Source organism: Lichenostomus cassidix, chromosome 1, assembly GCF_008360975.1.
Source record: "Lichenostomus cassidix isolate B80296 chromosome 1, HeHo_3.0, whole genome shotgun sequence".
NCBI lineage: Eukaryota > Metazoa > Chordata > Aves > Passeriformes > Meliphagidae > Lichenostomus > Lichenostomus cassidix.
In genome coordinates this window covers 99,971,477-99,984,142 of record NC_139479.1, presented here as the reverse complement: position 1 = coordinate 99,984,142, position 12,666 = coordinate 99,971,477, and the positions used below count along the sequence as shown (strand labels likewise).

The following is a 12,666-nucleotide window of genomic DNA, read 5'->3' as shown; positions in this document are numbered from 1 at the left end:
ATTGGGAAAAGATGGGGAGGAAAGGGAAGGAAAGGGGCTATAGCTACCACCACGGGTCCACAGACGTCCGGCGTCCCTGGAGTCCCGGTCAGTCGGCGTTCCTTGGCCTCTGCAAAGATCGATGTGATCTTTCGGTGGGGAAGATCTTCGGAGTTCAGCCACTCCAAAGCTGTCTTTTATGCTAGTCCATACACCTGGTCCCTCCTTGCCAGCCGCCTTTGCCCCCCCTTAATTCTCGTGGAGATTTGCCAATCTCCACTTGGCAGGGTCAGGGGAGGAGTGTCCGAGGCATGGTCGGCAGGTTTTTCACAATGGGTGTCAGGGCAACGGGTGCAAAGCCTTCGTCACATACCTGCATTGGCAGGCACAAGGCCTTTGTTCTGTATCAGCTCAGGCAGGTGCAAAGTCTTCGTTCTGTACCACCTTAGGCAGGCACGAAGCATTCGCTCCGCACCAGCCTTAGGCAAGTACACAGCATTCTCTGCATAAGTCCTGCACCTGTAATTTCTGATGAGAAATGTTGAGACAGAACTCGATTCTTGGATCGACCCTTACACCACCCGGTGGCTCAACATTTATCTTCAGGACCAGTTGTCTTCTTCATGATGAGTCGTCTTCTGGGTGAGTTGTCTTTCTTTGTGATGAGGTGTCTTCGGGACCACATGGTGGTAACACTAAGGATGGGGGAAGGGGAGAGAAGGGTAGGAAGGGAAACAAGAAAGGAAGGAAATTTTCACATAACCTTTTGCCATGCAGCTTGCTCAATATCAAAAGATTTTGGTATGTCAATACTGGATATAACACTCAAGGGCTTGCGTGTATTAAATGTGGATGACAAAAGTTTCATTTGCTTGATCATTCGCCAATTAAGTATGTACAAAATTACAGACAGGATGATACTGATTAGGGAAAGGATCAGGAGAACGACGATTGGGTGACACAGCTTGTTCAGAATGCCTGTGGCAGTAGGTGACCACCCAAAAAGTGTGTCCCACCAATTATGTTCTCCATCCCTTTTCACCCTCTTCATGACCTTTTGTAATTTGTCTACGTTATGGTGAACTGTTATTAGAGTTTTTTGTCCATTTTTCTTGATCTCCTCTAATATTTGAATATAATCTCTATGCTGCAGCAATTCTTTTGTATGAGTTATGTTCATTCCAATAGATACAGGCATTAGCTCATGAATCAATGTGAAGTTAGATTTCAGAATTTGGTGGGAAGTGACTGGAGCTGAGTAAGAGAAGTCACACCCCATGATTTCAGTAAAATTACAAACACAAAAATTCGTATGATTATTGGTATAAGCTACTACATTTCCTACTGTGATATTACTACAAACAGTTCTTAAGCATGCACAACCCTTGCCAATGTAAATGATTACGGTTTCAGGGTTAATTTCAGGACGAATTTCAAAATGGCAAACCTTTTGGTCAGTGTCTAAACAAAAATCTTGTGTTCTGATGGTGTTACTTTCACAGATAATTCCTAGTTGTTCCCGCACAATGCAGGATTCCAAATCTATTGTTTGCCATTTATCATTCACCTTTTGGGCCCATGCTCTGTGCTCGAAAGGATAGAGTATAGTCCCATTGTGATTCAAGCCTAATGCAAAAACAGGATAAATCATAGATACTGAAGTATTGTGAATAGTCAACACATAAGCTGTAGCAGTGTTACTAACAGGATCATAGGTAAAATTTACTAACTTCCACCATGATTGGAGGTTCCTTTCAAAATTGTTGGCACTATCCCAAACTATTTTACGGATTTCTGCAGGAAAAATACCTTCTTCTCCTTCTCTTATAATAGATGCGGCCACTGATTGCATCCACAATTGAGCTTGAATGCAACTGAGAGCCAAAGAAATATTACTTTGGGCCACACCGAGTGTGTCTAGAATCAGTTCATGATCTTTTATGTTTATTTTCTCCCATTTCGGTAACACATTGGACAGTAGCCACTGATGTGTTCCCAAAGCCAAAAGGGAAGATTGTAAAGGCTGTTGCATTTTTGTCAGATCGAAGGTTGTAGTAGCCAATTTGTTCAATAACACCTCTGAATCAATGCTATTTAGAACCCCCAATCCAGTTCCCAAAATACCAGTCAGGTCTCTTGATGCTCATCTCCGAAAAGATCTACGTAGCCAGGTGGTCCATCCCTCATAAGAGGTGCGCAAAAAAGGAGAACAGGCAGGTTGAATTTCTGAGATATTATTTTGCATTAGTAATTCAACCTTTTTTAGAGACCATTCTGGTTTAAATATCATTTGTTGTTGGCCAGTGTTTCCAATCACAAAGGGTCCAACTTCATAGATTTTTGGTTGAAGTGTTAATTTTGGAGGAATCGTAGGCTTTGAAACTTCTATTATTAATTCTCCCCAATATTTGGTGTCATTTTTTCCACACATAACCTTATGGAAAAATTTTACTTCAGTGAAATTTAACCAACAGTCCAGATTTTGAGTTCTGCATGATAGGATAGAGCCATGTGGTCCAATACCATAGCTGTTTACTGGTTCGGTGAGGGATTCAGCCATTAATCGACATCTTACATAGATATCATCACCCTGAGTAATGACAAAAAAGGGTGTTTCCTTATTGTTTAAATCAAGGGAAATGTCCTTATTTTGGTGTGTGAGTATTGCCACTAGGTTTGGTTTAGTCACAGCATTTATTTTGAACTTCTGGTTTAAACCCGATAATGGTGGTTTCTTTGGGTCAAAAACCCACTCGCACACCACATAGAGAGAATTAACCATAGTAAAATTGAACCAGCAATCACCTTGCTCTACCTGACAGGATTTGATAATTTCTACATTAATATTACTCGGGTCTACAGGAGTATATTTGTCTGTAAATTTCTGGCGGCAACACAAGGAAAAAGCATCTTGTTTAGAACATTTCCAATCTCTAGTAGGACATATTTCTTTTGAAATGCCAGGGTGAATTTTGGATGTCATATTGAAATCTGAAAAATAACCACGAGCTGAAATATAAGAGGCTTTTTCATTTTGAAAACCAGATTCTACTTTTCTGCATCCCACTTGAATTTTTTCATCAATAAAACCAGGTAGGGTTCTAATCCACTCGTTCTTATCCCAACCCCACTCGGATGAATGGTAAATTTCGTCATCATGTATTACAACTACAGCCAAATTTGGATGTCTGTTTTTAGGATAGTTCCCGAAAGAGCTAGAATATCCCACAAAAGCTTGAGACCAAGGCCATTCATTATTATCTTGGTTACAGGTAAAAGGTGTAATGCAGAAAAGAAGAAGCAACCTAATCAAAATTTTGTAGGTCATTTTCAGATTTGAGTCTTCAATTTTTTATTCATATTTCTTCTGTAGGAGTTCTTGAAGTCCCACGGGGTTCTCCTGCAAAAACAGAGAATAGAAAACTTGCCTTTTTTAGGCAAAAAGGAATTAAAATGATGGAATAATCCAGCGGGTATTAATTTTAAGTTCCTTTCCCAGGGCATTGGTGGCTATCCATACATGTTTATTTAAAGGGGTCTTTAGTACCAATGGTACACTTCCCACTGTAGGGAGTTCCACCAGAACTGGCTGACCTGAGAAATAGGATGATTCTTTAGAATCATCAGGTTCTTTCACAGATGGAGTTAGAGTAGGAGCTTTTGGGCAAAAAGCAGTGATCTTTGGACATCCATTTACCCCCCAACGATCATTTACACCTTTGACAGCTTCCCACAATCGGACATCCCAATTCCCCTCATGGGGTTTCAGGAGTCGTTTTAGAAGACCATTGGTCCTTTCTACTATTCCATTAGCTTGGGGGTAGTAGGGGGTATGGAAAACCCACTTAATTCCTTCAGTCTTTGCCCATTCTTGCACCACCTTGGCAGAGAAGTGAGAGCCATTATCAGACTGTATTTCCTGGGGTTTTGGAAAAGTTCCAAACCATTCTTTCAGTGCTTTCACTGTGTTGTCTCCTGTGGCCCTTTTAAAAGCTTCAGCTTGGACTAAACCTGATGTAATTTCAACACCGACTAGCACAACGTGTTTTCCTCCTGATCTTTTAAAGGGACCTATATAATCCACCTGCCAAGCATCCCATAAGCCTTTACCTTTTCTCAAATGCAAAGGATCATCCTCTAGGGGATGTCTTTCGAGTCGTGATCGACATTGCTCACAGGCTGATATACAGGTTTTGCACATCTCTCTGGTAACTGGCCAGCCACGAGCGAGGGCTTCTCGATACAAGTCTTTGGTACCGGTGTGCTTACGCTTAACATGCAGCCACTCAAGCAAGCGCTCCCAATCCTCAGAGGTTTGTTCTTCTTTTATAGGAGCAAGTCTAGCCAGTTCATCAGCTTTGTTATTCCACTCTCCTGCAGTACTCCCATCTATCTGATGTGAAGCAACCCAGCCTACAGCAAAGTTGCCTTGGCTAGCAATTCTCAGAATCTCTTGCCACTTTTCCTTTTGCCACACTGGTACTCTGTTTACCTCCCATTCATTTTGTTCCCAGAAGGGAAGCCATTCAGTACATCCTTTAAACACAGCATATGAGTCTGTATAGATATAAACAGGAGAAGGGTTTTGGGCTTCTCGTTGGAAAACACTCCATACTGCAATTAGTTCACCTACTTGAGCACTACCCATTCCTTCGGTGATAATCTGTTCATCAGAGGAAGTGTGAAGGGCAACTGCTCTATATTTCCACACTTTCCCTTCTCTTTTAGCAGAAGCATCGGTAAACCAAGCATTTACTGTTTGGTCTTGGGAAAAAGGAGGGGCCACCCGGATGACTGAGGCAGGTTTGTCTTGGCTGATGTCCAGATTCTCTGTTTCTTGGATAGAAAGGTTCTTGGGGGCTCCTTCTGTCACAGAAAACACATTGCAATAATGCTCAATCTGTGCATACCATTTTCGTACGGAGGCTTTCTGTGCAACTCCTTCAGGGGGAGGAGTTCCAGCAGTGATTGCTCTTATTACTTTGAAGGGGCCTCTTAGCACAATTGGTTGATTACGTGCTATTTTCTCTACTTCAATGAAAGCCAGGCTTACCACAAACAAACCTTTCTCCCAAACAGTATACCTTTTCTCAGCATCCTTAAAACTACGAGAATAAAATCCTACAGGTCGAGTTGGACCTTCGGGACCCCGTTGCCATAAATGTACTGACAACCCTGATAAGGAAAAACCCCACTCTACCTGAAAAGGGTCTGTAGGATGGATAGGTCCCAAGGCTTGGTGTGCAGTAGCTTCAAAAATCAGCAGTTGTAGTGCTTCATCTTGGACAGAAGTCCATTCCCACTTGGCACCCTTCCTGAGTAAATCATAAAGGGGTCTAGCCACAATGGAAAAGTCTGAGATGTGTTTTCTCCAAAATACTAAAAGACCTAAAGCATGTTGAAGCTCCTTTTTAGACCGAGGCATTTTAATTTGATCTAAGGAGGTGAGAGTGTCAGGTGGGATACAGGTCATTCCTCCTTTCCACCATATGCCCAGAAATTTTACTTCTTGGGAGGGTTTTTGGACTTTCTCTGGGGGAATTTGTAATCCCAGATTTTTTAGATGGGAAATTATATTCTGTTGAGTTTCCTCCACCCTCTCTATTTTATCTCCCCCTACTAATACATCATCGATGTATTGATAGACAGCAATGTCTTCGGGTTTTGGGATTTGCTCCAGCTCCGAGGCTAAAGCATGATGTGCCAATGTAGGGGAATGTTTATACCCCTGGGGGAGTCGGGTGAAAGTATATTGCTGCCCTTCCCAAGTAAAAGCAAAACGATCCCTATCTTCTGGTCGCAATGGTACCATAAAAAACATGTCCTTGACATCTATGGTTGCCATGATTGGATGAGCCTGTTCTTGAATAGATGTAACCAGTTCTGCTAAATTTGGGACTGCAGCAGTCAGAGGATCAGTGTTGGCATTTAGCCTTCGGAAATCAACTGTAAGTCGCCACTTCCCGTTAGGCTTTTTTACTGGCCACACTGGGGAGTTGTAAGGAGAATGTATATTTATCACAACTCCCTGTTATTTCATTTCTTGTATTACTGGTTTTATACCTTCCTTGGCTCCCAAAGGAAGGGGATACTGTTTGACATTAGTGATCTTGCTAAACGGTAGTGGTGGAGCTTCTTGCAACAATCTGATGTGAAGTTGTGGTATTCCAAAAGACCAGAGTAATCCTTCTGTATCTTCCCACTGTCTCCCCTTAAGGACATCTATCCCCAACAGGTTGAAAGGAATGTTACCAATCACCATTATAATAGTAATTGGGCTCTCCTCCCCCGGTAGAGTTAACTTTACCGGGGCGACATTCATGATCTCCCTTGATCCCAAAGCATTAAGCACGGATAGATTCCATTTTAAGGGAGAAACTCCACACCTCTTGGCATCTTCCTCAGTCAGGGCAGAAATCTGTGCACCTGTATCAATTAAAAAGGTCACTGGTGCACGTTTGGGACCCACAATAGCTGTGATTAACACATCTCCTTTTTCTGTTTTAGTGAGCTGTCTAATATAAATCCATTCTCCATTTCCCCACCCACCATTAGGAAATGGAGATTCTAGTTTCCCTGTTCTAGGGAAAAAGTGTGTTTTAATGTCTTGTCTGCAGTCTCAGTGAAAGGGGGGGCAGAAGCTGTGACGGGTGCGCTTTCTTTCACAGAGGAAGGTGGTTTTGTCACACGCCACTGAGTTACCAATTTGCATAATTTTTCTAAAGGCAAACCATCCATCAAATCTCTAGGAATTCCTTTTTTAAGCCCTAAACGCCACCAATCAAGTCGGGCCGAAACAGGTTTAGGTTGTGGCAGTTCCTTGGCAGCATCCATAGTTTTGCTGGGGCAGGGCAGTGCTTTTTTAACTCCTACTTGCCTGATACCTCTTGATCTCTCTTCTAGAGGCTTTATTAGACAGTATTTTCTACTGTAGTCAATTAATTCTTGTGCTACCTCCCCCCATGTCCATACTTTAAGTCTAGGGTGAGGTCTGTTACCTGGCGGGGCTGGTGTTGAAAAGTCAGAGGAACTAGCGTAAGAGTCTGGATCAGTACTGCCTGTATTTCTGCTATTATCACCTCTGCGCATAAAACTTTCCAATCTTTCCACCGGACCTATTGACGCTATGGTTCTCTGAAGACTTATCCCTGTGGCTTTGAGTGACTCGGGGAGTCCCCTTATTAAAGGAGTCATAATTTCAGGGTTGACAGGTAACATCATTGGTGATTCACATCCAGGAATTAATTTTCTCTCATGTATCATTTGTAGGCAAGCAGCTTTATGTACACTTTCTAGTAATTGGTCAGCTGTGCCTATTATTGCCAAGGGGTCTCCCCTGTCCAGAGGATTTAACCCTCCAGCCCAGTAAGCAGCGCGCTGAGTTAGAGACCATGGGGCACGATGATCACCTGTTGTTAAGAAAACTCCGTGGCCCCAGTAACCCTCAGCCTCCTTTTCACTCAATTGTATTTGATCACCCCCAGTTAAAGACACACGCCACACATATTCTGTTTCAGATTCTTTGGTAAGACGCCCATATTCTTTTTTTAACTTTGCCAGTTCAGTGGCAGAATAGGGCGTTTCCTTGGTGGTTATGTGGGGGTCTGTATCTTCATCATTAAGATAAGAAAATTCAGTTTTGATTAAGGGTCTTAAATCAGGAGGATTTTCATCAAGTTTTTTCATCTGTTCTAATTCTTTTTGTGGATATATTGGGTTAATTGATCCTGATGATACTGTGTCTTGTGAGCTAGTGTTCTGTGAATTAGTGGTATTCATAATACGATTAACTTCAAGAGCAACCCGTAATGAATGGTTTTCTTCCTTTTGGCGCTCTAATTCTTTTTCTAGATTGGAGATTATTTCTTGGTGACAATGCATCATGTTTTCTAAGGATTCTATGATTTTCTCCTCATTACTACGCTGCCTATGACGGTCTTCAATGGCTGCGATCAAGCTGGCACCCAAAACAGAACAGACTATTGTCCTGCTTTTTCCTGGTAGTAAAAACTTAACCTTAGCCTCATTCTGTAGCAGAGAAATCCGATCTACTATACTCTGCATATTTTTCCAATTCTCTCGAGCCCAATCTTCCCCAATAGGAGAGGGTCGAGCACCATATTTAGCCAAAAATGTAAATAATACATTTTTATCATCCACCAACTGAGAATCTCTCTTCTCCTGTTTGCCAGACATCTTTCTCCTTATCCTGACTCAGAAATAAAACCAACAACAAAAACAACTCAAATCCACTTGAGAAACATTACTCTCTATCCTGATTCAGAAACCAGACAACCTCAAAACAACAACAAAAACAGCTCAAAAATCTATCCTGCAACAAAACAACTCCAAAAACAATGCAACAACAACAGCTCAAAATTCACTTGAGAAACAAATTCTTAATCCTAAAACAAAACAACTTCAAAAACAACAAAAACAGCTCAAATCTACTTGAGAAAGTTAGATACTTGCCAATGGCCACTCTTACCCTTTCTCAGGTGTCACTAAAACAAAAATTTAACTCCCCTTCTTTTTGCACTCTAAGTCCTGATAGCCGGAATCCCAATAGAGTCCTCAAAAATGAGTTTCGAGGGGTTTTGTCCCTCAGCCTCTATCAGGATCCTGTCCGTGACGCCAATTTATGTCACGGTCCACTCGTAAGCAGACGCGTGATGGTTCATACCAGCTACGATCTCAGAGTGCAAAAAGGAAAGGAAAACACAAAATGCAACAAGTCAAGGGAGTTAAATTTCAATCCAAGGGGGAACTTTATTAATTTGGCCTGTAAAGCGGCCTGCGATAGAGAGAGAAAGAGAGAAAATTGGGAAAAGATGGGGAGAAAAGGGCAGGAAAGGGGCTATAGCTACCACCACGGGTCCACAGACGTCCGGCGTCCCTGGAGTCCCGGTCAGTCGGCGTTCCTTGGCCTCTGCAAAGATCGATGTGATCTTTCGGTGGGGAAGATCTTCAGAGTTCAGCCACTCCAAAGCTGTCTTTTATGCTAGTCCATACACCTGGTCCCTCCTTGCCAGCCGCCTTTGCCCCCCCTTAATTCTTGTGGAGATATGCCAAACTCCACTTGACAGGGTCAAGGGAGGAGTGTCCGAGGCATGGTCGGCAGGTTTTTCACAATGGGTGTCAGGGCAACGGGTGCAAAGCCTTCGTCACATACCCGCATTGGCAGGCACAAGGCCTTTGTTCTGTATCAGCTCAGGCAGGTGCAAAGTCTTCGTTCTGTACCACCTTAGGCAGGCACGAAGCATTCACTCCGCACCAGCCTTAGGCAAGTACACAGCATTCTCTGCATAAGTCCTGCACCTGTAATTTCTGATGAGAAATGTTGAGACAGAACTCGATTCTTGGATCGACCCTTACACCCTCCTCACCGATGGTTCCTGCCGAATTGTAGGCGCAGATCGGAAATGGAAAGCTGCAGTATGGAGCCACGTACGACAAGCTGTACAGGCTACTGAGGGACAAGGTGGATCGAGCCAGGTTGCAGAGCTTAAAGCCATCTAACTGGCTTTGGATATTGCTGAACGAGAGAAATGACCAAGGCTCTATCTCTACACTGACTCCTGGATGGTAGCCAACGCACTGTGGGGATGGTTAGATCGCTGGAGAAAGGCTAACTGTCAGCGCAGAGGAAAACCCATCTGGGCCGCTGAGATTTGGCAGGACATCGCCACCCGGGCAGAAAAGCTGACCGTGAAAGTTCGACACGTGGATGCACATGTACCCAAGAGTCGGGCTAATGAAGAGCATCGTAACAACAAGCAGGTGGACCGAGCTGCCAAGGTGAAAGTGTCACAGGTGGATCTGAACTGGCAGCACAAAGGAGAGTTATTTCTAGCTCGTTGGGCCCATGATGCCTCTGGTCATCAAGGGAGAGATGCGACATACAGGTGGGCTCATGACCGAGGGGTGGACTTGACCATGGACAACATCTCACAGGTCATCCACAGCTGTGAGACTTGCGCTGCAACCAAACAGGCCAAGCGGGTGAAGCCTCTGTGGTATGGTGGACGATGGTCAAAGTACAGGTATGGGGAAGTATGGCAAGTTGACTACATCACACTTCCCCAAACCCGCCAAGGAAAGCGCTACGTGTTGACCATGGTGGAAGCAACCACAGGATGGTTAGAGACCTACCCTGTGCCTCATGCTACTGCCCGGAACACCATCTTGGGTCTGGAAAAGCAAGTCCTGTGGAGACATGGTACCCCTGAGAGAATCGAGTCTGACAATGGAACCCATTTTAAGAATGGCCTTGTTGCAAAACCATGAATAAAGACTTTAGTAGTAGTCATGCTAAGGCTTGGAGGGATCAGTAGGCCTGAGTGTAAACAGTGTTGTGTAGCGAAGTTGCCAGTAGCGATCAAAAGGATCAATAGAGCATACTGATGAGGGTAGAAAGACTTGTCTAAGGAATGTAGCTATAGAACAGTTTGTTTATTTAAGTAATCTGCTAAGTGAAGTGTGTGACTTATCTAATAGGGTGTAGTAGATTAATGATGATAAAGAATGTTCAGTTAACGAAAAACAAAGTCACAATGTAGTCATAAATCAGGTAGATGTGTCTAGAAATCAAATTCGTTGAGATGAAGCAATTTGGAAAGAAAACATATATATACTCAGTGATTTTGTAGCAGGTTGGGGCTCTGACTTTTGGACGCGAGTCCCAGGTCCCCAGGGCCCTCAGTAAAGCACCGCATAAAATAACTTCGGTTGTTTTGTGTTTCCTTGGTTTGGGCAACACTTTCACAAACCTATAAAATTGCAGTTGAGCCATGCTGGCAGCCTCTGCATTTGCTGACCATCCCCAGTAGCACCCCTGGACTAGAAAAGTGCCTTTTTTTCTGAATGGAAGCCACAAAGATCAAACCAAAACTGAGCACCCAGCAGCTAGCAAATCTGTGACAGCTTGCGCTGAACACCCTAAGCCATAGCATCACAGAATGGTTTGTTTTGGAAGGGACCTTAAAATCATCTCATTCCACCCCCCTGCCATGGGCAGGGACACCCTTCCACTATCCTACATTGCTTCAAGCCACATCCAGTTGTCCTGGAACACTTCCAGGCATGAAGCAGCCACAGCTTCCCCAGGAAACCTATGCCAGGGCCTCATCACCCTCACAGGGAAGAATTTCTTCTTAATATCTCATCTAACCTTGCCCTCTGTTGATGCCTTAAATTGCTAGAAAAATTTTTAGACGCAGACACACAGTATAGGAAAGGGGTTTTACCTTGGTTTAATAGGGTTCCAGATGTGCACCAACGAACAAGCAAGCCCCAAAGGCAAGCAAAAAGCCCCAAAAGTCCCGACGATATCCCCCGTATACAATTTATGGACAGCCTAGATTAGAATACCTATCTAAAAGTCTCTAATAAGAAGTCTAACAAATGAAGTAATTGCCCCCTTATTAAAATTGCCCCCCTGCAAAAGATTGCTACTTAGTTTACAAAAAACATGTCTCAGTGATGGGGGCCCTGTTCAAGGTTATTATGCTTTTGAGATTGTGGGTTTGTTTCGTCTTCCCAAAGGATTCTGAGCAGGGCAAGGAGTACTAGGGTGATAGACATGTAGGGTTAAGATACAGGGAGTAAAAAGTACAGGAACGGGGAAGGGTAAAAGGTTATATATAAAGGATATATATAAAGAGAGTATAAAAGTAAAATAAAAAATACAAAAACCCATCAGGCATCATTTCCTCTCTTTTTGGAGACTAACAAGCTTTTACCTTGTTTAGTCTCTAAACTACTCTAAACTACTCTATCTACAACTTCGGTTTATACAACTAGCTATGGCAAAAATAATAACTACAATTACAATAATTATAAATGTTTCTTTCACTCAGGCCCAGTCTGGCAACCATTAAGTGAGGGCATGGAAAATTTGGTCAAATTTCAAGGTGTAATTTCTTGAACTCACTTCGTGTAGAATTTGAGTTCTCTTCTAAATTTCTTCTAAATCTTCTCTGATTTTCTCATCTTGGTCTACAAAGGAACAACAGCTGCCATTGATAATATCGCATACCCTTTCATGAGCGCCGGGCAAGAATTTGAGAGCTATCCTGTACTGTGTTATTGCCCTTGACAGGCCATGGACTTCTTCTTGCATCAGCAGTATGTTTTTCAATATTTTCAATAACACTCGATATATTCACGATTGCCTTTTCCAATTTAACTATCCCATAAGAGGGAAGGAAGGCTCTCAATATACTATGGAAAACTGTGGGATGTTCAATGAGGGGATTAAGAGTTCTTTACTTCCTCTTAGTGGTTTTTCAATTTGGTCAAATATTGTTATATTTGGAATTACAGCCCCGAGGGCACAGGCCTGGTCTCTATTTACAGGTAGAATTTTCCAGGCTTTATCATCACATATCCAATGCACTCTCGTCCTAAAAGGCAGAGCCAATCTCCATCTCAGCAACTTCATTTTTGTTACAGATCTTGGGTTAAGTATTTCTCTAAAGTTGGTCTTATGACAATATGGTGGAAGAACGGCCTTTCTTGAAGCATTCATGAGCACGCAGCGAAGTGTATAGTTCCCACGTTCCATCAGGCCGCTCAGGGGTATAGGAGGCAGCAAGGTGGTGTTGGGCCTGATCCGTTGCCACCTTTTTGTATGTTTTTTTTCTATTGCAATACCAATTAATGACTATTTCCTCTTCCCATTTGGAG

At 43.0% G+C, this 12,666-nt stretch overlaps 1 protein-coding gene and 1 pseudogene across 1 annotated transcript; both read right to left on the bottom strand.

Moving 5' to 3' along the window:
• Window positions 1–287: 287 nt before the first annotated feature.
• On the bottom strand, window positions 288–2,535 carry LOC146445448 (uncharacterized; annotated as a pseudogene).
• A 4,011-nt stretch (window positions 2,536–6,546) lies between these two features.
• Window positions 6,547–8,280, bottom strand: LOC146445447 (uncharacterized). Its single transcript, XM_085049988.1, has one exon. It carries the CDS (start codon window positions 8,173–8,175, stop codon window positions 6,547–6,549), a length of 1,629 nt encoding a protein of 542 aa, XP_084906114.1. The 5' UTR covers window positions 8,176–8,280.
• Between the last annotated feature and the right edge of the window lie 4,386 nt (window positions 8,281–12,666).

Excerpts from the sequence above, each read along its gene's own strand:
- LOC146445447 (XM_085049988.1), bottom strand. The coding sequence starts at position 8,175 with ATGTCTGGCAAACAGGAGAAGAGAGATTCTCAGTTGGTGGATGATAAA.